This window comes from Candoia aspera, chromosome 2 (genome assembly GCF_035149785.1).
Source record: "Candoia aspera isolate rCanAsp1 chromosome 2, rCanAsp1.hap2, whole genome shotgun sequence".
Taxonomy (NCBI): Eukaryota; Metazoa; Chordata; class Lepidosauria; order Squamata; family Boidae; genus Candoia; species Candoia aspera.
Genome location: NC_086154.1, coordinates 173,044,947 through 173,072,111, shown reverse-complemented (window position 1 = coordinate 173,072,111; position 27,165 = coordinate 173,044,947). Strand labels below are relative to the sequence as shown.

The 27,165-nt window shown below is 38.1% G+C and overlaps 1 protein-coding gene across 5 annotated transcripts in view; it reads left to right on the top strand.

Moving 5' to 3' along the window:
* Positions 1–6,642: 6,642 nt before the first annotated feature.
* NRG1 (neuregulin 1) overlaps positions 6,643–27,165 on the top strand; it is a 169,025-nt gene continuing 148,502 nt past the window's right edge. For 4 of the 5 annotated variants that reach the window (XM_063294908.1, XM_063294907.1, XM_063294904.1 and 1 more), the window contains exon 1: positions 6,643–7,039. In XM_063294908.1, coding sequence (XP_063150978.1) covers positions 6,898–7,039 — 142 coding nt within the window. In that variant the 5' untranslated portion in view covers positions 6,643–6,897. The remainder of the gene's footprint in view (positions 7,040–27,165) is intronic. The other variant, XM_063294909.1, reaches the window with a different exon arrangement.

The window sequence follows — 27,165 nt, the reverse complement described above, 5'->3', positions numbered from 1 at the left end:
AAGTATCGGACAGGCACAGACCTGCTTAGATGGGCTGTGCAATGCTAAATATGTTTAATTGGAACTAAGTCCTATTTAATTCAGTGGGGTTTTATTGCCTTAAGAGATTCCCACAGACCAAATGGTTAAATACAGAATGGTAACAGGAAAAATAAGCTATTAAAAGTGCATTGAATAAACACAGCCTTTTTCATAAGATAGGCATACTGTATATTCAAGTAGTTTTGCCTTTTCTCTGAATTAATTGGGGATGCATAGGTATTATCTGCATACCTATTACAAAAGCCATTTCCTATCAATCTCTCATTATGAAGGATTGGGATACAGGAGAAATCTGAGTAGGTTGCCTTCCTTCTCAGTAACAACAGTTAGCAGAGACAGGGAGCAGATTTAATTCCTTTTACTGCAAGTGACTGTAGAAAGGAAAGGCCTGACCTGTAGCATTGCTGTCAAGAGGGGCAGACCTTTTTTCCACCTAGGCATAGTTGGCCTGGTGCTCATTAACAGGGAGCCTTGGTGAGGAAGCAGAGTCCAATATTCTTTCCCCAGGACCATGCAGATGTGGTTCATGTCCTAAAACTGTCCATTTTGCTCCTTTTAATAATAGCAACACCCTACTATTTCTCATTATTTTTAAAACAAATATTTATCTTTAACATCTGAACAGATATTGAGCTCATGGCAAATTTTAACTATGAAAATCCTCACATTGGATCTATTTTAAAATTAGGTTTATACAGTAAAGAAAGGCTGGGTGGTAAATGATGTCTGCTGCTTACTGAGCACTGACCTCTTAAGGAAATACAGAGATACTACATCTCATATACAATAGAAAACCCTCGTGTCCCCCAGCAAATCTTTCTTAGATTCCCATTTCCTTTTCTTTAAACGATGCAGCAAGTATTTTGACAGTTTTAAAAGAGGATGTCACAGTATTTGAATACCACAACTTCAAGAATATGAATACCACATCAAAGCCATGACAATTGCCTAACAGAATCATTTGGTCCTCCTTCAAAGTATGCAGCAATCTTGTTTCTCTTTTCTTGTTGCAAGCAATATTGTAACATGCTGAATTCACAGGACAATGTCTAGTCTGATTACTTCATTCAACAGTATATACTTCTTTCCATTATGCCATAAACAACTGTCATTATACTATTGGTGCTTACAGGGTTCAGAATGGGATGCAATGGGTCCTAGTTATCAGAGATTTGGAAAATCTTTCTTGTTCAAACGGCAGTTGGACTAATTCTGAGCATTCTACCATTATCTTCTTCACCATGCAGCACTATGAAGATGGATCTCAACGTAATTTAGAGTCCTAGAAAAAATAATTAAGCAATGTTGGAATACAGTGTGAATAATTTAAGAGACCTTTAACAATTAGTGCTTGTCTGCTTACCAAACAGCAGGAAATTGCCATATTTCCTGGTAACACATGCCCTTTTTCTAACTGCAGCGTTGTCTGAAAACTAAACATGATTCTTTGGTGTTTCTTATGCAAGGACTGCTGAGCGCATAAAACCAGTGCTGCTTGGATAGGAAGGTTGCACAGGTCTACAAATCACCTTGATTATTTAAAATGCTTATGTGATTTCTGGTCTTTAAGCAACTTTTAAAAAGTATTTCTGTATGTCAGCCATAAGCTAATGCACATATTTGAAACTGAGTATTTCCTGCTTTGCCACATTCTATAATCCTATACTTCTGTTGCCTCCATCTATGGCTCTTTTTTTTAGCTCTAGTTACCTTATTTATGTCTTCTGGCCTGTCATGCTGCACTATAGGTCTTCAAAGCCCTGTGAAGGTTGGCCCTGGACATTTCCTACATCCCCAAAATTTGGGACATTTTTATATATTTCCATCACTATCTGCATTGGAAAACATAGGTTTGGGGATGGTTGGTTTGCACTTGAAATAGTATAAAATAGAGGTAGGTTAGCTTCTGCTCACAAGTTTTCCTTTAAAAAAGTGGAATTCCTGGGAGCCACTGAGAACAACAGTATATTTATATTTAAAATTTCATCACTGCCCATCTCGCTCAAAGAGCGACTCTGGAAGTCTTCCCTCTTAAGTGATTCCCAATGGGCAATGGGTTCTTGCTGAAGAACACAAGAAATACTTTGCTGGATCAAAGCAAGAGTCTCTTAGCCCATCGTTCTTAAAAAGACTCCTCCCATCACAGACAGTAAGGACTTATCTGCACTGCCTGGTTGCCCCACGGCCAGAACAGGCTGGGAACTGTTTCTGGAGGGCTGTAATGAAGAGTATCACCTGTATTAAGCCCCACCACCACCACCAACCGTCAAAGTAACTGAAGTTCCCAACCCTTCTATCTGAAATGGATGGGAAAATGGTGGTGGAACTGCACTTATTAAAAATCAGTCAGAGGAGAAATAGGAAGCTCAGAAAGACAAACAGTATTTTTTAAAAAAAATCTGCTGGGGTTCAAACCAGCAACCTTTTACCAACAAGGCAAGAGATATACTGACTTCAGTATTATAGCAGTCCCATTAAACAATGGGTGAAAAAGCTCTTAGAAGCAAATGCAGTAATAAAAAGGGATTTTAAAAAGGTTTCGTTGTGCCTCCATGTGTATGCATATTGATACTTTGACTTTTATCTGGGCATTAACTTTGTGTGTGTTTACACACATGGACACACATATGTATATATGACTAGGAAAACTCACCCAGAGGAAAAAAAGCAGTTGGCCATCACTTTCCTGGGAGAGAAAGATAGGAAAACAGGGGAATTTTAAAAAATATTTTTTTATCCCGCCTTTATTACTTTTATAAATAACTCAAGGTGGGGGACACACCTAATACTCCTTCCTCCTGCTATTTTCCCCACAAAAACAACCCTGTGAGGTGGGTGGGAGTGACTGGCCCAAGGTCACCTGGCTGGCTTTCATGCCTAAGGCGGGACTATGGAATGGATAGAACTCACAGTCTTCTGGTTTTTAGCCTGATGCCTTAACCGCTGGACTAAACTGTCTGGCAGGAGGACATAGTAGCCTCTGTCCATACTGAATACCTTGCAAGCTGTTGCCAAAACGTCTCATTCCAGACAGGCTTTCTTAAGCTGGCCCAGAATCAAGGCAGCATGAGCAGAGGACAGGAGCAGCTTAAATGGTAAGTATGGATATGCCCTTTGCGATATACTAGGATTTAACTAACACCCATGTGAAAAATTTATCTAGATGGCAGCATACACAGAAGATTCAATGTGCCTGGCACTTTCCAGTACCCCATATTAAATAAGGTGGTTTGTTCAAATCAATTAAATTCTAATTTTACTTCCCTTTTACTTCTGTTTTCTCAACATGGAATAAATACATCTTAGGACCATTTCAGACATAGCAGTCTTGGAGACTGCAGAGAAGCACAGGCACTCCTGCCTGTAATTGTCTCCTCTGTCTCCTGTTGTGCTGGAAAGTTTCTGGGGTTTGCTAAATCACAGTTTTCAACTGGAAAATAGGATTTTAAAAGTATATGTTCCTGAAGGTAGATGAAAATGCCTCAGATAGATGATGTTAACTAAACCATCACAACTTTTTTACAGAGCAAAATTCTGTGACAGGTTTTCCTCTTTCTACTAAGCTATCATATCTTGGCCGCAAGAATCTGATTGACCACTAGATGGCAGCAAATATTTCTTCGTTGCCATCACATGATCATCTGGCTTTTGCAGCCCAGATATGATAAATGCACAGTGTAATTTGGATTAATTTATGTTTCTTGACTCTGCCCATTATGATTGATAAACCATAGTTATGGCTTAGCATACTACAGGACTTCAGACAATTGTGGTTTATTTTATACAACGCAGAGGCTTTTCATATGAGCTTGGAATTATTTGACTCTTTGCAAGTCCATTCAGCCTAAGGCCTTATCTTGAAATCCATTTTTAAAAAATAACTATGGAATTCTTTCACCTTTATTTAATCGTTCAGGTGAAGCAGCATTGTGATCACAGAACACACTGAACCATGGTTAACTGAATCATGGTTTATTACATTAACCCAGTCGCCTGAGTTTGTAGAACACATCAAAACTTAAGCTAACAACATGGGCTGGTTTCATGCAATTTACTTTCATGTCTTTCGTTGACAAGTTACAAAATAGATTTTAAAAACCATTAACCTGTATTTTATGTATTTTATTTTATTTCTACAATATACAAATGACTAGAAAAAAGAAGTAAATATGATACATATGTATACAATATTTACATGCAAGGCTGAATGAGTTAGCAGAAGGGAAATTGCCCTGATTTCAAGTTCAGAAAGGGCCTGTCTTAGACACTTGCTAATTTTTTTACTTTAAAATATTCATATGATGGCTCACTTTGGAGGAGGGGGGGTTTCATTTGTCATGATTATAATTTTTATTATAGCTAGGGGCCCTGAAACCTGGAAGTGACCCAGGTTTCTGAATTCTAAAAGGGCTTATGCACTTCATACCTGACATCCTAAAAAATAAAATAAAATTATTTGGAAGTAAATCCCATGGATTCTGCAGACTTTGGTTCTGAATAGAAATGTATAAAACTGTAATGTAAATAAACATTAAGAAAGCTGGTTAAATATTCTGTCCAAACATGGTGCTAAACCATGATTTGTTAAGCAAATCACAACTGACCCCTTCCCAACCTGGATGCCCACAAATATGAGGATTTCAGCCGCCATCTTCTCCAGTCAGTCTGGCCTTTGGTGAAAATTCTGGAAATTCTGAAAATGAAAGCAAGAGATTATTGGTAACTTATTCTTCATGTAGTAGCAGAAGGCCACAAGGTTAGGTGGTATGTTGCGCACATAAAACGTAGGCCATTATAAATCCTATAATGGTTTATATTGACAAAGACCTCTCCCAAAAGTACATACGTACATACGTATGTATGAGCTGAATGGCCAGAGACCAAAGTATTCCAATGAAAAATGGGAAATCTTTCAAAATAAGGATTGCGCATTTGGGTTTTTCAATAATTGAATAAATAATAACACCCTAAGCTACAAAGGAAGATGTGTTAGTGTGGGAAAACATTTTCTCTGCAGAGTGTATGGAAATGTCCAGAACAAGGGAAAGATTATAGGTATGGAAGAGACAATATTATGCATAGATTGGAACATTAATGATAGAAAATGTAGCAGAAAAAAATGATGTTTTGACTTTGGGTTTTAGAGATTAAATGGTTTGTAGTAATAGAAATAATGTTATGATAGGTTCACTAATTGTAAGAGATTAGATTTGTAAACTGACCTATATCTGTATCGGAGAAAATCAGAAGCCACTTTCCGTTTCTGTTTTCTTTCTATTGGCACTTTTATAGTTTCTTTTTTCTTTAGTTTTGTTCTCTATTCTCTATTCTTTTTTGTATCTTAACTATATTTTGAAAATATGTAATTCTATAAAAAAACAATCGAATATGTAGCAATTTTCTTAAATACTGAATATTTGTGCCTTCTCTTTGTCCCTATAATGTTAGATGGCATTGTCTCCAAAAGGAAAGAATTTAAGAAATAGTAATCTGCGAGATCACCAATACTTCTGGGTGAAGATCTGAAATTTGAAACAAAGGAATTCTTTGATCCACATTTCACATGCTAAACTGTTACAGTAGCCATTAGACTTCTCAGTGTAAACTGGAGAGTTAATCTTGTTACTCTAATTGTGTATTGATTGAGGATTACCCTAAATTAAATCATCTGAACTGCTGACCTGAGAGAAAAGGGATGCCAGGTGCGGTACTTTGCCAAATTTCATTTTCTGGGCCCCACAAAATGAGGCAGGATCTCCTGGATCATTAACTATCAGTCAGTAGCAGCTATGGGGAATAAGCATCTGGATCAGGAGCTGTAATTGCTGGTGCCCAAACTTTAAGGGAAGGATCAATTTCCAACCTCTCAGACTATTTTGCCGTCATAGGTAATCTGTGGGCCACGTGACTAAAAGCTCTTAGTTTAAAAGAAACAAGCAAACAACTTCATTAGAACCCAGGGGCTCATAGTGGACATCTTCTCTCTAAAAAACTGGTTTTCTCTGTTTATTTTGTTTAACACTTGTGTGCCCCAAACTGGCTTTTAATTATTCCACCCCATGCAGAAGGAACTGCAGCAGATGCATCAGCCAGGGCAAACCACAGTAGCTGAACATCTCTTTCCATCCTGTGAAGGGTGCAGGGACGCTGTCCTCGTTTCCATGTGACCAAGGATGACTTTCAGAAGGATGAAACGTCCCTTGCAGTGACCCAGCTCTGTTTCGTCCCTTCGTTTGTGGCTAGTCTGGCAAACACCACCAGTATCCCCGGCTCAGGCAAGGTTAATGTAGGACCTGAGTAAAAGCACCTATTCGCAGTGGGAGTTTGGAGGGTACCTCCTCGGAGGGCGGGCAGCTTCCAGCCCGGCGCGCCCGTCCGCCTCTCTTTCCAGGCGACCTCTGTTGGGCTGTCTCCGCCTCGACTAGCGATCCCTCGCCGCGGCTCCGCCCCGCCCGCCCACATTCCCACACCCTCGTGCCCCGGGGGGTTGCTAGGCTCCTCCCGTCCCCGGCAAGCGGCGTGCGTGCGTGTGAGGGTGCCGGGGGCGGACGAGCCCCCCCACCTTTCCTCCTGGGGGGGAGGAAGAACCTGGCAGAAATTCCCTGCCCCGAGCTCTCTCTTGCTCTCTCCCTCTAAGGCTGCAGCAGATGGAGCCAGGAGGACGGAGGGAGAGCAGCGGGCGCTGAAGGCAGCGGTGCGGAGAGCTGAGGGGGAAAAGAACGGCGAAGAGAAAGAGGAGACGAAACTTTTCGCTCTGCTCCGCTCCGGCCGCTCGCTCGCTCGCTCGCTGTCGCCCGGGCAGCTGTGGGAGAAACTCGAGGAGAGGGAAGGCTGCGGGACGCACCGGCGCTGGACATGAACGAGTCGCGGAGGGCAGCCGGCGCCGCCGCCGCCTCCTCTTCCTCGCCGCTGGAGGGTCCAGAGAAGGGGAGGAAAATCAGGAAAGGCAAAGGGGGCGCGGGCAGGAAAGGCGCTCCTCGGGAGGAGAGCGGGCCAGGTAAGACCCAGAAGCGTTTCTGCGGGGATGAAAGCGAGAGGGCGCGCCTCAGCCCAGCGGTGAAGCGCAGGGTCTCTGGGAGCACATAGGTGGTGGCCTCGGCTTGACTGGGAAGCCCTCCGTCCCCCGCCAGGTTGGGGCGGGAGAAGGGTGGCCACGCGTTGACTCTCCCGCCTCTCTCACCAACCCCCGCCGAGCAGCAGGCGGGTGAGCTGCGCCTCAGTCTAGGGAGCCGGCTGGCCCCGGAGAAGGTCCCGCACGCGGTCTTGTTTCTCTATGTTTGGAGCCCCAATAGACCCGTTCCCCACGTAATAGCTTACGACAGTTTGTGTTCATAGTCGCTAAGTCAATCGCTCGCTTGTATTGTCTTGCGAAATGGGGGGTGGGGGTGGGGAAGAGTGGAGAACACACACACCTGATCAGAAATCTTGGGAACGCAAAGGAGTGGCGCAATTCTCCGCACCACTTGGCTGGACGGCACAGGGTGAGCAAGCCCTCGCGTGCCTGCCCTGATAAGCCGCTGCTTGGAAAGTGGTCGCGTGCAGGTTCCTGGTGGATCTGAACAGGCGTTCTGCCTCTCTTCCCGTCCATGCTCCCTACCAAGCTTATGCTTCTGGCGACTTTGAAGTCCTCGACTAGTTTTCACAAGAGTCAATCCTATTGCTCTCAGAAAAACTTACCTACGATGAAACATACTTACAATCACTCTGTATAAGGATGCCAAGAATATTTATTCTTCAGCACTGCTTAAGGTCCTGGGATGTGTGGTTATATTTACAGTTATACCCATCCATAATACTGTATTCTTTAGCCTTCCTGCTGTATTCACAGTAAATACTAATGGGGTGATTTTATTGTATTTGTGATCTGTTTTTCTAATTTGCCTTCATAACAACCCTGTGAGGAAGGTCTTGGCAGTCTGCCCAAAACTACCCAGAGTTTTGTGATGAATTAGGTTTTTTTATCTAGACCTTCAAAACTTAATAACGCCTACTCCACAATGCTGACTTTTATGCAACTTGCATAAATTCCATTTGGTGAAATGGGAATTGTAATCTGTGGTAGTGACTGTATTGAGACACGGATAGATCTCTGCACTCATTAACATGGAATTATAAACATGTGTGGTCCTGTGATCTGATAGTGAATGTGGATATATAAAGCAGAAACCGCCTTTTCATGCATGCTTTTGGCTGAAGTTTAGATTGTGAAAACCATAGGCAAGCACGATCTTAAAAGTTCAGTTTGCATAGAATAAAGGAAAACCTTGTGTATGTAAGACAGCATATAACTGCTTTGCTCCAGTTATTCTTGAAGTGACGTTTTCTGTACTATCCATATACAAGAATAATAGGTTACGTTTGGCTTGAAATATTTCTTTTTTTAAAAAAATCATCCTTGTATGACTTAATACTTAGAAAGGTACCTCATGCTCCCCTGGACCAGAGGAGGTAGAAGGTTGTTCATCATGTCAAATTGTTTCTTTTCAGGGGATAATAAAAGTAAATTCTCTAAATTTACAGCTATCGACATCTCTTTGATATCCATTAGCCTTAAGAGTTTTGCCAGTGCATCTGCTAGTGGCATTTTGTTTTGATGTTAAAGCCGGACTCTCACTAGAGGAATGGAAATGTTGTATGGGTGGGATGTTTCCAGCTGTAGTTCCAGCCGCTGAACACCTGTAGCATGCAATGCTAGTTTCAGCAGCCTGTTCCCAGGGCCTCCAGAATCCGGAGAGTAAAAAGATGACATCTTCCAAGTTAAATAGTATTGGAGAAGGGGGAAATGTGGAAATAAGCAGACAAATAGTTTATTTACAAGTCTGTCACATTAATTTCAATGCAAGTTACGTCGAGCAGGTGTGTTTACTATTGGAACCATTTCTTTTCATTATTTCCAATGAGTTACAAAATGATATATTTTATTATTAATTGCACAATCCTGTGAAAGTATATTCAGAAGCAAGCTTGGATGGGACTGTAGTGTAGCCTTGAACTGATAGAAGAATCTGAGCAGGAAAGTCTCTACTTCAAATCTCTCCTCAGGTGTGGGCCTGTTGAGTGACTATTGGTAAACAATTTTCTTTAGACCCTAGGTTCTCATTTGCAAGTGTTAATTGTCCTGTTTTATATGTTAATCCATAGCCAGATCAGAAGTTAACAGTTTCCATGGACAAGCTCTTTAAATTACAGGTTGATAGGCTGGATCCCAAAATAAGTAACTTTAAGGAAAATCATAGAAAGACAGTTGTTGTCCTTTACTTTTCTTGCAGCTATTTATACATCTCTGCATAATTAGTGGGGTAAAGGGATTCCTGAACAACTTAAATGGGACTCAAGTATTGCTTGGGAGTAGGGGAAATAGAAAATTTCCCTTTCTCGAATGTAAGATCCAAGCCTGATTTTGGGTGATGCCAACCTGCCAGCAACCCTCTTTCACCACACAATAACCCACATTATTAAGTAGAGGTCTTCAAAGACACTTTAGGCAGGGGACTGCAAAAGTGGAGAGATATGCTTCCATTAAATACAGGTCTCTTATAAACTTTTTCAAACAACTCAACTTTGATCCAAACCATCAATTTAATTTAAAAATACTTAAGTACTTAAAATAAGATTTTTCACCAGACTAGACTTATTTCCATGTATATGTTATAATTTTATGACTCAGACACTTTTTTTTTTCTTTTTAAATTAGAGCAGTTTGGAATCTATTTCCATTGACCAGTAACTGAGCTTAAAAGCAACTCAGTGTGAATCTGAAATTTACAAAATTGGAAATGTAATGGAAACTGTATGTAGGCAAAAATGGCATAACTGCTGTGGACATGTTCATTATTATTTAAAATGTTGGGGAAATACAGGACCTTGAACATCAATTTTCATGATAAATCTGGGAAGAGGATTAAATGCAATAAGTGAGTCTATTGATTTCCTAACATTTCATGTATGAACAGTTTTAAGTCCGCTGGTACGTTCATAAACCCTTATAGAAATTTTTGTCTTTGCCTCTTGCCTCAAAATAGCATGTGAATCTTGAATTGGTTGACTTCAGGGTCTTTTGAATGGTTTGAAACAAACTTCCCAGTAGGACAAAAATGAGTATCACTACCAGTAATCAGGATGCCCATAAATAAGTATAGGGTGTATATGAGGCTCTTGGAGAACTGTTTATGGTGAATAATACTTTTTCGCATTTTTTTGTTCAGGAATAACAAAAAATAATGCTGTAAGATAATGTTGTAAAATGCTGCCCTCCCCTGTTGTTTTCTCAAACTGTTGGTATTAATGACTTAATTCTGCCATAATTACAAAAATCAAAATGTCATTGTTCTGGGCACTAAGAAACTCCATGGGGAGCTTTATCTGAAAACAACGTATATCTTTAATTTAATTTAATAATATGTACTGTTTTTTAGTATTAAATGGTGAGAGCAGAAAGTATTTATTGTTAATTTTATTGGTGCTGTGATCCCAGTTTCCTCTGATAGTAAAAGTTATCTTTGTAAGAACTGCTGTTATAATATTTTTTCCAAAGAAATAAAATTCTGAAACCATACAAGCCTGCCTAGACTGGAAGTCTTAATGTCATGTTTTGTATTTTTTTCCCTAAAGTGCAAGAATGTAATGAGGTATAATATTAATGCATTACTGGAAGATGGTATCAAATCAGGATACAAGGAGGTAACTATTTACCTTCAAAACCAAGACAGTTACATTAACAAATGTTTAAAAGCTACATAAATAAGTTAAGAATTTAGAAAATAGAAGATTTCACTAATGTAATATTTTTCTTATCAAATTATCAAACACAATAAATTTATAACCAAGGGGCGGTTCTTGAAAATAAGTCCTAATATTAGTAGATGGATGTACAGATGAGGCAGATCTGGACACTGCTATTTTTTCACAAATTTCATGTCATTGCTTTTGAATCTTTTATTAGCCAAGGACACTGTTCACGCTACCTATGTTTTGAATTGGAAGTAGTGAAGTGCAAGCAGGATACTTTGACATGAGAGTTTAGATGTAACTGAATGCTAAGGTTTTCCCAAATTATGACACTCCATTTAAGAGCTTGATGTAAAGATGGGTTTCAAACAGTAGATTAAGATAATTATTTGCAGTGTGACAGTCTGCTGAGATGAATGCAGGCAAGCATAATAGAAAAATTTCTAGTAAAACATGCTGCCAGATAACCTTTTGAAAAAAAGGTTGAGTGTTCAAATGAAAAGGAACCAGACAGCTTCCTTACCTACAGTTTGGCTGTCTTGCAGTTACAGGAACTCCATACAATACTTGTAGCTTGGAAAAATTGAGGTGTATTAGTATACATGAGCCAGCTTGGTCTAGTGTATTAGTATACATGAGCCAGCTTGGTCTAGTGTATTAGTATACATGAGCCAGCTTGGTCTGGTTTCTAGGTGCTGGGCTAGAAACCAGGAGAACTCTGTGAGTTCTAGTCCTGCCTTAGGCATGAAAGCTGACTGGGTGACCTTGGGCCAGTCACCTTCTCTCACCCCAACTCACCTCATAGGGTTGCTGTTGTGGGGAAAATAGGAGGAGGAAGGAGTATTAGGTATGTTCGCCACCTTGCGTTATTTATAAAAATAATAAAGGCGGGGTAATAAATACATACATACATACATACATACATACATACATACATACATACATTTTTCCTCAGTTAAAGTTAGTAGGAGTCTTACAAAGATATCAACACCCTGCCTTGAATTGATACAATATGTATGATAATTCCTGAGTGTAATTGTACATTTGCATAATGCGAGAATTTAATAGGATAAGTTGCACATACAGTATATAGTGAGTAGAATTGTCCCAATTTAAAGAAAATAAAAATAAAAAAAAGTTAATGATTTTCTAGGCAGCTTAAACCTATTGACATGGGCTATGTTCCATCAGCTCCTTAGAAATGCTCATTTTTGTTCTGTACTTCCATGGCCAAGTGCATTCATCTGCTTAACTTGATTTTTGTCCTCTGTTTTAACTATAAAAATATTTTCTCTTCTTTTGAGAAAGAGGGAAAGATTATGTATCATTAAATATGACCCTCCAGTTGCAGTGCCTGATACTCTAATAAACTTGAGAAGAAAAATCAGACATAGAGGGACCAGACTGTAGAATGCAGTTCCTCAGTACAAGACAATTTTTTCAAGCAAAATGTTTGAAGCTGTATGCTATACCTGTTGTATCCATCTGGGCACATAATGTTTTGTTAGATGGACTTCACACCTACAAAAGAATGTTTGTTTTCCTTTTTAATCCAAGGTTCTCCATGCAGCAAATACATTTCTTTGTACAAGGTTTACATTACCAAAGGTATGGGCATTTTTCTTTATCAGACCCTTTCCCAAAACGTAGTGTATATATAGCCTTTCCTTTGTCATCACTAGGAGATACAGTACATGTAGTCTTTCCTGAGTCACAGTCATATCTAGTTATGGTAAATTATAAATAAAAACGTAGAAAGAGTCTGGAGATGACAGTTTCCATCTTCTACAGAAGAGGATAGTTTTGAAATTTTATCTTTGTATAGTACTGCAAAAAAAGTATTAAATATGGTACTGCAATGTATATTTTCCTCCCATAATATTCTGTTATGTTCAAATTAGATTTAGCTTCTTTAGATTTAGTTTCTTAAAAGCAGATTTCCTTAGTAACTAGAAACAAATAATTTTCAACATTGAAGTTTGTCGTGAGATTTTTCTCTCTTGTTATGATTCCCTTGCAGACAATGTTGGTATAAGAAAAATGGTATCACCTGAACTATCATATAGACTCCTGAGCAAAATGTGCACTAGAGCCTTGAAGAAGACTGAGTTCTACACGGTTCTCTTCACAGCTGACTAAGCAATCGGAGAAACTAGTCATGTGAATCCACCCTTACAACTTCTATAAAAAATTAACTTATGAATCAAAGTTGATGGTTAATAAAAACCATTTTTGTAGTCCTTGGAATTGTTTGGTCATTATAGGTGAGGGGCACAATCTTAAGCTTAATGAAGCTTGAGTTCCACTGACATCAACTAGACATGACTTGTACTGATGTTACTGTGAGGGCTTTCACTTTTTCATATGTTAGATAAGGTTGCATGCAGTAGGGAAGGAGTATTTTATGTAATATATGTAGGACCATTTGCAACACCAGAGATGTGTGGATTGCAGTGACTACTAGTTCTAAAAACTTTGTGCTGGGCAACCAAATTTTTTCTTTCCCTCTATTGCTAAGTAACTCAGGTGTGGAACGTGGCACCCTGAGAAGTCATTCTGTTAAAATAACACTTCGGATGTATTCATTGGTACATTATGAAAGAACTGAAATGCACTTTTTAAGGCAGTGTAGTGGGTACCCATACAGTCTTAATTTCATTCCCTCTGAATCTCCAGTGGTCCTTAAAGTATGTATTTGTAACAAACTAAAAGTCTGACCATCCCATACTTGTTTTAACCTCTGACATACCATATACATCTGCTGTTCTGTTGAGAAAAGTATTCTCTCTTTTTTAGACAACTGAAGTTCATATATCAAAGAGAGGGAAAAAAAACTACTGTAATTGAGTATCAGTTGCAATAACATAAAACCAACACTAACAATTTGGCTTCTTGGCTATAGCTGTCCATTGTTTCAGGAGAATCTGAGATGTGAATGGAGTGATCTTTTATTCCAATTGGTTTTGCATCTTTTGATTTAAGCATTAAATGAAATAGTGTTAAAGTCTGTGTAGTGGCTTGTATAAAAGGTAGCTCTGAATTTGTGAAATAGTTTTACATAGATCTCACAAGGACAACTTGGAATAGTCCAGAGAAAAAAAGACAAGCTTAAAAATGTTTTTCAATATTGCAAATAGTGAATTAAAATAAATACCTGGCTTCATTATGAAGAAATATGGAGATGGACATTGCTGATGTAATTTTTTTTCTCGCTAATACTTTACTTGCTTTTCAAATGTTCCTGAACAAATGGATATTGTTTGGCTTGCTCTTTAAATGTAAAACAGTTGTGTCTTCATCAGTGGGAGACATTAGTGCTTATAAGTACAGGTGGTAGAGAAACTGCTAAATTTGGGAGAGAAAATTAGTAGAAGCTGACTCCTTGCCAAATTATATCATCAAATGGCTACACTAAGTTTGTGAATAGGCTGCGCAATTTGTGGAGTAGCTTGGAACACCTAAGATTTCCAGTGGCCATAATTCTAGGAAATACTGTATTTAGAATAATTTTAAAAGTTCCAAAGTAAATTATTTTGTAATTTGTTCTTGGTCTTGTTTTTGAGCACATGAATACTTTTGAGGTAATGTGAATATTTAGTTTTGTAGCTGAAATTCTAAATCCTTTACCAGACCTGTTGAACTGATAAATATTTATCAAAATGTAATACTAATTAAACCAACCACAGTATTTTGGGCTAATGCAGCTCCTAGACTAATTACCAAGCCATTCTTATTTAGAGTGCTTTGTAGTAGTTCAGTTGAGTTACCAGTGCGTGAATCACTGTGACCAGGTTATTCCCATCCAGGAACAGCTGTATCTTGGAAAAAGTACTTCTTATTTCAGAAACTACTTGGGCCTCCTTTGGAAAATGTGAAACTGGGAATATCCCTTACGTATGCACTTATTCCATCAAGAAGAGGGCAGGCCTCTCTGGATATGGCGATCTTGTCAGGCCTCAGCCTGAGCTTATTGCATCTCATCTATTCTACCATTACATACCTATTCTGGTCCAAGGCCTGCACAACCTGTCCAGATTCAGATGACAGAAAGAAATAATCTGTGTCTACACCAGATGCTTGTTTCTGCCCATGACCTAGTTGTATTGTGCAGATGTCTAAACTAAGTTCTCCCTATCATCTGTGGTATGTGCTAGTGACAGTGAGGCCATCATAGATCACTGCTGCCTATTTAACTAGAACATTCATGATTGTACCCCGCCAAAGCTGTGTATTTCCCTGGGCTAGCAAATCAGAGGGTCAATCATGTTATCAGAACACAACCATAGAGGAGATGGAATTTCACTCAAAATCTCCTGAAGGTGGCTCCTGTTAGCTTCATATGGATGTTGAACAGCTGATATTGGTACACCATTGTTCAGTTGCAAAGTAGCCAAGGTGTAGTCACCTAATAACATTCTTTTGCAATGGGCCCGCAGTTATGACTGGAACTACTCCAGTCCTGTAATTGACCTATGAAGCCACAATGACTATCTAGAAGGATACCATTGTCAGTGGCATACAAAGCCACTGTGTGATCCAGGAGGAGCAGCACTGCCCTTGGATCTTTCCATATGCTGCTCCATACCCAGATTTATACAAATACAAAACCGATTATACAATACAAAACCCAGTTTGGAATCAGTCTGGATAATCAGTTTCTTCCAGGAGCATCTGAAGCTGTCCATCCACCACACGCTCAGACATCTTCTCTAAGAATGGGATATTAGCAGTTGGTTGATAATTATTAAGAACCCATTGAGAAGTAGGCACCCACTCTACTCACAGTGATTTTTTATTACATTTTGGGCCAACCAGATATTTGGCTAGATTGAATTAACCATAAATGCCAAGTACTAGAGGACTTGTACTTGGATACCCTACTTCAGTAACCTGTCTACCTTCTCACAGGGCACTAAAATCGTATTCAGAGGAATCTGTCATGGAGATAGGTGTTTTTAGTGTCACATATGTTACAGCACAGTAACATATTTGATCAACTTCATACACACTGGGGTTCTTGTCATCTGTATTTTACCCATGTCTCAATCTGCCTAATTGTTGGTACATCCTCTGAAAACTAGGGGACCCTTTGGGGAGAATGTTCAAGAGCAATCATATTGATGGCCCATTCCATCTTGATGTAATGTAGCGAGATGAGGTTCCCAATCAGGTTGCCAGCCCTATGATCTGGAAAATACTCCAAAACATACAGAAATCCTTCAGATTTCACACATTTCTGACAATAGGTTACATTAATGGGACCCACACCCCTCCAGCGACTGTGTTCTATTAGAGAAATCCAGAATAACTCCAAAGATTCAGGAGAACTCAGCATGTACTTAATGCATCTCTGTTAAACTGAGGAATAAAAATGTATTGATCATTGCATTTCTTCCAGTAATGCTATATGAGAAGTCAGTGATGATGTAAAGGAAAAGTTTGAAGAAAGAAAAAAAGTTGATAAATGACATGACTGTATCTCAAATTACCAAGTAGAAAATCTAAATAAATGTTATTAAATTTGAATACTGCCCTGTTCCCAAAGACAATGTTATTTGCCTGTGATATTTTACTAGACTGTTAAAATGCCATCATATGCCTTTCCATGATGTAAAAGGGAAGCCCCTGGCATGGCTAGTTTTAAATAGTGCCTTCTATGAAGTAGACTAGCAGAGGGATAAATTCTGGTCATCTACAGCTGAATTCATCTATGGCTAAACTTTGGCTAATAAGCTGTAAAGGTTCTCTTAGAGACCCCCTTTCTGTTAAACAAACACACAGGCTGGGTTTACACATCATACAGGCTATGCATTTACATATCAGCTAAGATGTTTAGATAAACCACCGCAGTTAACTTTTGGTGGAAGAGGGTTGTGCTTAACAAGAAAGGCTTCTGAAGCCTGTAGGAGATAGGGACATCACTATGGGAGACAAATGTTTCTTCATTTCCCATCAGTTCCAATAAGCATGATCAGTGAAAAAGGAGTTGTTGGGAGGGTATCAGATGATCTTTCCCTGTACACTGGATTTAATTTTGGGGGGGCCCTGAGGGTCACTATTAAAAAGAAAACAGTAAAAATCCGTACTACCAAAATTTACTGCTGACAGTGCTTTGTAACTTTGGAAGCCTCAAAATAGGATGTCAGGTTCATGTGTAGTCCATGAGTTGCCCATATCTAGAATATGTACACTTGTAAACCACTGTTCATGGGTTAATTGTGGAGATCCAACCAACTGTGATCTAATTGGTATAAATTAGGCTGGTAATGCAGTGGTTAATATTACAGGTAAATGTTACACTCTGGTGGAAAAGTAATGTGTTTTCCTATATTTTAGATGAAAGGACTGTGGATTGAATGCTCTGTTTCACTTCTTTATACCTGGAAAAGACAGTCAAAATTATTTTTATTTGATCCAGAAATGCTTTTCATGACCCAAGAACTTTGTGGCATGTAAGGAGTTATATGTATTCTAATATTCTGTGGATCAAGACTGCAGTTTTGCTTATATCTTCTTTCCTGAGGATAGTACATGTTTTTCTTTCTTTCACCTCTGCCCAATATCCTGAAGCAGATCAGGACACAATTTCAGGTTCACAGGAAAATACCAATAAATATACAACTAGGTTTTGTATTAGATGAAGTTAACAATCTGTGTTTCCTCTTTTTAGCAGGATGATAGGAAAAAGAGGTGTTTGTTTTTTCTTAAACGTTCCTATTGCCTCTGCCTTAAGGTCTTCTGTAATATGTAAAATATTATCATCTTGTCCATTAATCAGCTAAGAGATATAAGAGAAATTGGTTTTGTTTCACATTTAATGTGAAATTACATTATCAGCAGTTCCTAAGCTTATACCCAAAATTGGAATTGTAATAGCTGCAGTATTCTGAATTTTGTGAGGTCATGTGCAATTAAAAATATAGAATTATGTACTTCTGAAGATAATAAATATATATACAGAAGATTTCACTTGCTAAACATGTATGGACTATGAACAGTCATAAAAATGCATATATGACAAGAAATGTATTCAAAATCTCATGTCAGTTTTCATGCAAACTTTTTCTTTGTATAAAGTTGCACATTGTAAAAATGAACTTAAGAAAACTTAGAAACAGAGCCATCCTGGGCTTGAAACCACCTCTAGCAAGAACCAACATTTCCATTTTTTAAAAATTTAACTCACAATGAATCAATATTATATTATTAATAAAATGTTATTTTATTCTACCTGGTGATACTTCATTCAAGGGGACTCTGAGTAACTTACTTCACTACTTTTGTTTTTCTAGTCAATATATTGAAAAGGTGAGTGCTGAACTCACTTTCAGTAAGCAGACTCTGGAAATTGCACTTTGTTGTGCAAATGTATATAACTATAAATTAAATATAAATATATATTGTAGACTTAATCCCTGCTATAGAGTTGAGTTGATTTCTTATTCAGTTTAGTTCCCTTGTTGAGACACAATGGTGTCAAGGTGAGAAGACAAGTTAAGACTATTCAAAGGACTCTAGGAACATGCAGGACAGGCATAGACCTTTAGAAAATTTGTTATAGGTAACTATTTTGTTTAACATTAATAAAAACAATGCTTCTGATTTGATTTTACTCCTAGTCCCATGATTTTAAATAATGAAGTTGGCAAATCAAAATGAGAAAAAATCATGGCAACATTTATAATCTGTAAAGATTATTTATCTATAAATAAAAATTGTATAAAAATATAAATAAATTGTAACCTGCCATCATTAATGTGTCCACATTGTATGGGGAACAGTAATCCAGTCTTATGGATTGAGTAGCCATAAATGGTTCTTACTGAATCCCCACAAACAATCTCTCTGGATTTTCGATGTTACCTTCCCTATATAATTGGAGAGGTCACTCAGGGTTCCCTGGAAGATCACACTTTATTTAAAAAAATATTTCAAATTTGGGCAACTTCACATTAAAGAGGTGAGTTTCATTCTTTATTTTTAGTTTAAGAACACTGTTTGTGCATATATACAGGCCTACCCATGAAATGAATATAATAATTTTGTAACTTCTGGCCTAAATTTGAGCCTGAATGTGCAGGGGTTCCCCAAGGCCTGAAAAATATTTCAAGGGTTGCTCCAGGGTCAAAAGGTTGAGAAAGGCTGGGTTAAGGAATCAGGCTAGAAACCGGGAGACCGTGAGTTCTACTCCCGCCTTAGGGACAAAGCCAGCTAGATGACCTTGGGCCAATCACTTTTGTTCAGCCTTTGGTAGGAGGCAATGGCAAACCACCTCTGAAAAACCTTGCCAAGAAAACTGCAAGGACTTGTCCAGGCAGTCTCCGAGAATTGAACATGATTGAACAGATTAAAAAAAAACTTTACTATATCGCTTGTAATTTAAAGACATGTCAAAGGAGTTGCATCTAACCTGTGCAACTGTGACAATTTTCTTGCTGCTGCTTTGTTGAACAAATTGTCCTGACAGATAAAATTCTATGGAAGGAAAACAGTATCTTGTGTCTTGCAATTCATATATTATTCAAGACAGAGATACAGGACAATTGTTTGTCCCTTTGACCTTAACCTGGCTGCATTGTTCGTATCCTGTATTGTGCTGAGGATAGGAGGAAAGGAGTTTGCAAGAGGAAGATTAGGGACTTGTTTTTCACTCTTCTTTTTTACCATGTGGGTTGTGACTAATGAAATTAGCAGTTGTGATTAAAGCTAAACAAACCAAGATGCCATTTCAGTTAGAGTAAAAGTGGCCTAGCATAGAGAGGAAGAGCTGTGAATTATCACAGATAAGAGTAACCATATTTTCAAATAAGATACGGCTGATTCTTTGGGCAAAGTAACCTTTTGAAATGAATAACAAATCAATCTCCTGGGGTTTTTATTCCAAGTAAAAATATTTATGCACTTCTGTCATGCCAGCACTGACTTCTTGGAAAGAGAGGAGGAAAAGAAAACACTTTAGCCTCATGAATGACTTCAGATATATCACAAAATATTTAAAAATAATTAGATAATTAATCTTCATAAAACAAACATGATCCTCTTACAGCATGTGAATTAACTTCAGTCACTACACAACCATCTTTTGCCTGGAAATGACAAGAGCTACTCTGCGATAGTCAGTGGAATGTAAATAAAATGGTAAGGACATACCAGTACTGCTACTGCTCAGTTTACAGTCAATAGCATCTGTGTACAGAAAGATAGTCCCTGTATAATAGGCGTAGAAACTCTTCTGGATATTGAGCAAATATTGATAGGAGAGAAAAGGAGAACATATTTTGCGCTTGATTTCAAAAGTGGAGATGTGTTAGCTATGCAAGGATTTTAAAATGCTTATCAGAGCTCATAGGGTATGTTGTGTATATGATGTCTTCTTTGGGAGTGGTGGAAATTCAGAAGGAGGAAGAAATTCCTACAGAATCAGAAGTACCCGAATGTCTTCAGAAGCTCAATGTGTTGACTTGTTTCCCAAGTGTGATCTTGGAAGAATGGTTTCCCCACCTTCCACATTAGTTGACCACTGTTAAAATGAAGCCACAAATAAAGAGAGGTGGGAACTAATTGCTCTCAGTGTTTGCAAATTGCAAAGAAATCTGGTATTTACTTTACTTTTTAAAAAGAAAGGATCCACTTGTGATGATGTGTCTGTGGCAGGTGCTGACCAACACCTTAGAATTCTGAAGACCAATGACCGTGGCAGGGTGCTGAGTGTTCTGGAAATGCTATGAATTCTTAGAAAATCGCTGTGCTGTTAACATTCCAAAAGTAACAAGACTGAATGCAATCCTTAACAGTACTGATAGTTTATCATTTTCCGTTATGATAGAAGCAAGCAAACCAAGTATCAGTAGTTTATGTGAGTCATTCAGGCAGCACAAAAAAGCACCAACACTACAGACTTATTTTTTCTCTTCCACTTTCTAAAATAGATATTTTGCTCTTGTGACCCATTTTGCTTTCATATATGTAAGAGCTGCATATAAGGGAACTGAGGCCATGCTTTCTTTCTTTCCTGAAGGGCTGTGAAAGTATGAAGCTGAACCGTTTTTCCTCCTGAATTGTCTAACAAGAGAACGGTGATTGGCTCTTTCCTACTGAGTTTTCAACATTAGTTTTTGCTTTCTATGGCGTTTTTGTTGGTGCAGAAATCTTTTTAATTTGATTTGTTTTAATCCTCCCTTTCCTTTTAATATTTTAAAGAGAAACAATATTTTTATATGACAATTTATGAGCCAGTATTCTTCAATGTCACACATTGGGACCAAGCTATTTTTCAAAACAAAAGGACCCATTGCTTTTTTTCTTTATAAAAATATCATTTAAAAATGCTTTCTTCTTTTCTGTAATAACTGAATAAATGTAAGAAAGGTATTGATGTTGTTGGTTGATGATGTGACATTTGACTACAACCATGTCTAGCTTCTTACAGGAATATTGTGTTCATAAATAAATAAAGATATTCTCTTGGGCCTGGGTTTAGAAAACAAGGATGTGTTAGATGTTGTTCTCAGTAATATTAGTAGATAATACAGGATTAGATAACTCCTAGAACAGACATACTGAACTCAGTAAGATTAACATAAGCTCTCTTGATTTCAGTGTATTTGCTATAAACGTGACTAATCTGGATCCAATCCATAATTTCTAGTATTTACCTTTTATATAAATAAAATGACTTCTTTTTTTAAATGACCAGAATGGGGAACACATTTGGACAACTTTTTAAATTGCCTCTGTTCACTGTCTGTGGTTAATAAGAATAGTTTCCAAAAGTCTAACAAGAAATATTTGCCCCCCCCCTTTTTTTTTCTTTTTTCTTTCTCAAGTTGTGGGCTAGTGCTTATTTGGGCAGTTGTGTTTAAGTGATTGAATCAGGTTGTCTCACTGAAAGGAGAGATCCTATCTCCAAGTGATGTCACTGATTATTCTAGAAAGAAAGGAGTGAGTTGGTCCCTCTCTTACAGCTGCTTTTAGATTTGATCATGAGCAGCGTCATAAAATATTGTAAGCCACCTTTTACACAGAGTGCATATGTGAAGTCTCAGCTTGGACCTGCTGGCAAAAACGAATTGTAATTCAAACTGTATGCATCTCCCAGGGGAAACAACACGTGCAGGTTAAAAGATACAAAAGCTGAGGTAGTCAACTGCAAGAAGAAAGTCAACTTAGCTTTTCCCCGGCACCTGTGTTTGGCCACCAGAGGGTGCTCCATGAGAGCACATACTAAAATACACACTTTATTTGTTGCTTTTTATATACACATAAGAATATATAACATGCAAAACTCAGCCTTCCCATATTCAAATCCACAAGGTTTATTTTTGGGGAAAAAATCAATGGTTTGTCATCACTTCACAGTCACTAGGTTATCATACTTTGGCTAGGCTGATTATCTATAAACAAAATACTTTTTGATTAAGTTTTACCTTTGAAAACAAACAAAAAAAGATGGTATTTTGACCTGCACCCTCATAGTTGACCTGTAAAATTTCAAGTTTGAAGGGGTCTAAAAATGCTTGAATAATTAATTGTCTTTATTACTTAATATTGTTACTGTTTTGTTCTTATGGTGAAGCTGGCTGGGGAATTCTGGGAGTTGAAGTCCACATATCTTAAAGTTGTCAAGGTTGGGAAACACTGCTTTAAGGACTAGAGGGTTGAGAAACCCTGCTTCAATGTATGTCATCTATGTATCAGGCATTCATGTTAGCCTGTTCTAGATGTCACCCTTTCCAAATTATGAATATTAGGGAAATTGAAAACTACTTAGAAGCTTGTGTTTGTCTTGATTTGCAGAATATAACCATATTGCAGAAACTTGGCCTCTGGCGCCTGGAACCCCACAGTCCACTTAAACTTATTTCAGAAAATCAAGGCTCCCTCCACACAGCCAGCAGCATTTCCAGGTTTTTAGCTCTGTGATGTGACTCTCCATGAGTACCTTCTTTTTCCCAACTTGAAAGGATCAACACCTCCAGCTGTCTAATGAGGGACCTCTAACAGCAGCAGCAAAAGCAGCAAGCCAGCACACTTTCCCTTTCTTGTTCTGCCCTTACCACCTTTCTTTTTTTCTGGTGAGAACTACTACAACCAGAAAACAACTGACTACCATGGTGAGGTGTGACAAAGCTGCCTCAAAGAGTGCCCAGAAAGCAACAGGGGTACAGCAGCAAGGCACCGGAAGGGAGGCGGCTCTAGTATCCGGGAGATGGGCAAGGCAGGAGTTCCATTAATGGAGAACTGCTCACCCATAACTACAAAGGAAATATGATAAATCTCTTTTCATGGCCTTTCCTCTGCAGCCTCAGCTGAGTCTATTAACTTCTAAAGTTAAATCAGCTGCACTGGTTTAGCACTAGATCTAGAGCAACTTGGTAAGTTGTATCCAGTCAAGCATGAAGTGGGATAGTCAGAGTTTCTTAAAGTGTGGTCCTAGGACCCCTGGGGGTCTCCCAAGACCCTCTCAGGGGTCCTCAGAATCAAAATGATTTACCAGCCTATGTTGAAAAATAATACAGTAATAAAATCCCATCTCAAATGATTGTGAGAAGTGGTAGTGGCAGCGAATGCATCAATTTTAATTTTTAATATGGTAAATATCAATAAATATAACCCATACAAACAAAAGCTCTTCTGGGGTAATTGTTAAAAGTGGGAAGGAGTCCTGAGAGAAAATTTTTTTAAGAAACACTGCTCTAATTTTACAGATAGCTGATTTTCTTCCCATTGCCACCCCTTTGAACTGCAATTTTCCCTTGACAAATTAGACATCAGGCATCATTAAGATTGCCTAGCTTTATGGTAAATTTGTGACTAATAAATCCCAACCTAAGCAATGACTGTCAGTTTTCATGGAAAACCTCAGAAGAGAAACAGAATAAACAAAGTCAATTAAATATAATGAAGTTGTTGTCTTTTTTTTTAAAGAAAACAACTTGAGACACTAAAACACATCTGTTAAATTAAATTCACTAACCTATTTTATCTTCCATAATGCTGTGAGAAAACATGGTTGATAAAAGCAATAAAAGGAATGGTTATTTTATCCACTAATAAATAAGGCATCCATCTGTGACAGTACTGAAAGCAAAGCTAATTTTGATTTTTCTATTTCCCCCTTACCCAAAATAAAATCTAGGTTTCTGTTCCCTCTTCCATTATAGGGTTTGGATTTCTTTCGATAAAATCTCAAAAGTTTTAAATTTATTGAGAAGCTGTCTCATTCTTTGGATGTGTTCATGTATTTATGGAAGGAGGATTCTTTTTTAAAGAAATACTTTATGTATTGCTATCCGATCTCTACATTTATTTTTCAGTATATGTATCATGAAAGGATGACAATTGTTAGCTTTCAAAGGAAACTCAGCCAATTTGGGATACTCATGAGAAATTCTGCCAGAAGCAGATGTACCTGCATTATTAGTTTTTCCTTGTTTCTCTCAACCTGACATTTGAAATACTATAGCTTAAAGCAGTGTATTTTAGACTTCTTACTGAAGCACATTTTTTTCTGAATGAAAATTGGACAGACAATTGACTTTTACACTGAAAGGCTACCATTTTGATTGTGTAACAGTAAGATTTGCTCATCTCCATACTTTTGTTTCTGTGTTAATTAAGATTATATCATGACTTTTAACTAACTGAAAGCTTAGAGCAATGATTCATGAAGAAATGCAGTGGAGGCCTTATCTGAAAACAGGTAATTCTGTGCCTCTGCTCTGGGTGTGACTGATTCAATCACACCTAATAAGAGAAAAATACAGTTCCCTGCTCATAGTGAATCATGTCAAGATGCAGAGGGCAGCTTCCTTTGTTGATTAGTACTTTGAGCTCATAGAAGCTTAATGTTTTTGCCACAGAATTCACACAACAAGCAGGTTTGATGGCTTAGAAATAGGTAGAAGGTAGAGAGTGATAGGTGAAAGGATGAAGCCTTATCATAAAAGGCTGAATGTAGCAATTATTCTCAGGAAACATAGCATTTTAGCAACAAATTTAAGCGAGTGTTATAATAATAGTCAAGAGCTTTAAATACCTTTCAGTTCTATGCAATATGCCTGTTTTTGTATGGAACAATAAACCAGAATTTTGGCTTGTTACTCATTATGTGCTTGTTTGCACACTCAGCTCTTTTCTTCCCATTTGGCTTCTCTTGCAGATAGTAATTGCTAATCTAATGAAGAGTCAAAAGCTTTATACATTGCCTAAAGTGGGAATCCTGCTTTATTGCGTATGTTATGAGTCATAATTGCTTATATACCTAACTTGTTTGGACAGAAGCAAAAAACTTGCCTACATTGGCACAAGCTCATACATGGTGAGCCAATATACTTGGAAATGTGCAGAATCCTACTGACCAGCACAAAATTGTATTACTGTAATATTTTGCTATATCTTTTTGAAACCTGATGTCTTTCGGTTTAAGGCAGATTTACTTGCAAACAATTTTACTTTGTAGTTTACTTACAGAAATACTTCAGAAAGAATTTTACAGTGTTACTCTAAATATTAAACTACTGATTTGTCAAAGTAGGGTTGGCATTGTATTTAAGTAAGCTTCTGTATGATTGATTTAATGTTAATCAATTAACATTACTATAAAGTGCCAGTGAGAAATCAATTCCATTTCTTTTCTGAATCTTCTCTTTTTACATAACTCCAAAGGATCTGTTTTAATTGATTGGTAAATAACTTACTCTTTATTAAATTGCAATATGAGTTTAAAGGCATTGGACATTCTAGCAGTCCCTTAAGATAGCATTAAGTCATTATCTCTTAATCCAATAACTAAAAGTTGAAAAATACCAATATTTTGAAATGATTACAAAGTTACATAGGAAAATATTTTAGTACATAATTAATTCAAATAGAAGAGAATATACGTAGCTCAGAGTGGAACTATGGAGTCCTTGGTGCTCTCTGAGTTTGACTGTTTGCTTGCAGACATTTCATTACCCAACTAGGTAACATCATCAGTGCAAGTGAGTGTGGGGTTTGCTCCCTGCTTCTATACAGTAGCTTTCCCTGCCCATTTTGGTGGGGGTGCGGTTTTCTCCTTGGGAGTTCCTTGAATAGGGTATTGTTTTCTGCATGATTGTTTGCCTGGTGTTAAGCCCTGCTTATCTGGGTGTTGGCTACTGCAGAGGATGTGCTCTGGTTTTTTGTTGTTGTTGTTTGTTTCCTTCTTAGTTTTTTTATTGTCTCTCTTGAATGGTGTGTAAATATGGTTTATTTCTATGTATCTATTGATGGCTGATTTGTCTGAATGCGAAGCTTCTAGGAATTCCCTAGTGTTTTCCCTGTCCATGTGTTGTGAGGAAATGAAATTATGGTTTCATTCAATGACACAGCACTCTTTATCCAGAACTAGTGAGAGAATCCATGTGAACTAAATCCAGAACTAGTGAAAGAATCCATGGCAGCAGTTCTACACAAGACACTCGACCTAGCCAAATACACTAAGGTCGAAATACCCAGAATCGTGGACCTCATCAACCTCTTCCTCGCCACTTACTTTCAGTTTGATGGACAAATATACTAACCAATCAGAGGAACTCTCATGGGATCACCACTCTCAGGACTCATAACAGAGACCACAATGCAGCATCTAGAAACTATAGCACTCCCACACATACAACCCAAAGCATGGATCTGGTATGCAGACAACACCTTTGTCATAACAAAAAAGGAACAACTAGAGAAGACACATGAAACAATCAACAATATCTTCAAAGGAATAAAATTCACATGGGAAGAAGAAAACAACACACTACCCTTCCTGGATATCGTCATCAGCAGAGGAAAGGACGGCAAATTTGAAATGCAAGTCTATCGAAAAACAAGCCACACTAACCAAGTGCTCCATTACCAAAGTAACAGCCTAACCTCCCACAAAAGGACCTGTGTAAGAACATTATTCAGACGAGCACAAATGCACTGCAGCAACCCAGAACACCAGAAAAGGAAACGGACTGCCTATACAACGTCTTCCAACAGAATGGATACCCACACAACTTTATCAAAAAGTGCCTGACCACTCTCCCCACTACAGCACAATCAACACAAGCTATGAAAAGGATAACACTAACACACATCAAAAACATCTCAGAAACAACCAGCAGACTATTACAACCTCACAGTATCACTGTAGCACACAAACCAACTAATGTCATCCAAAACATCTTAAGTAGACCAAAAGACCCAGTAGCACAAGAAGAAAAAACAGGAGTCATCTACAACATACAGCTTAAGGACTGCAACAGCCACTATGTAGGACAGACAGACAGAAGACTAGCAGAGCGCATCCACGAACACCAACTAGCAGTCAGAAGACACAGTGAAAACTCCTTAATCATGGACGGACTTTCAGCTGGGAAACTGTGAGCATCCTAG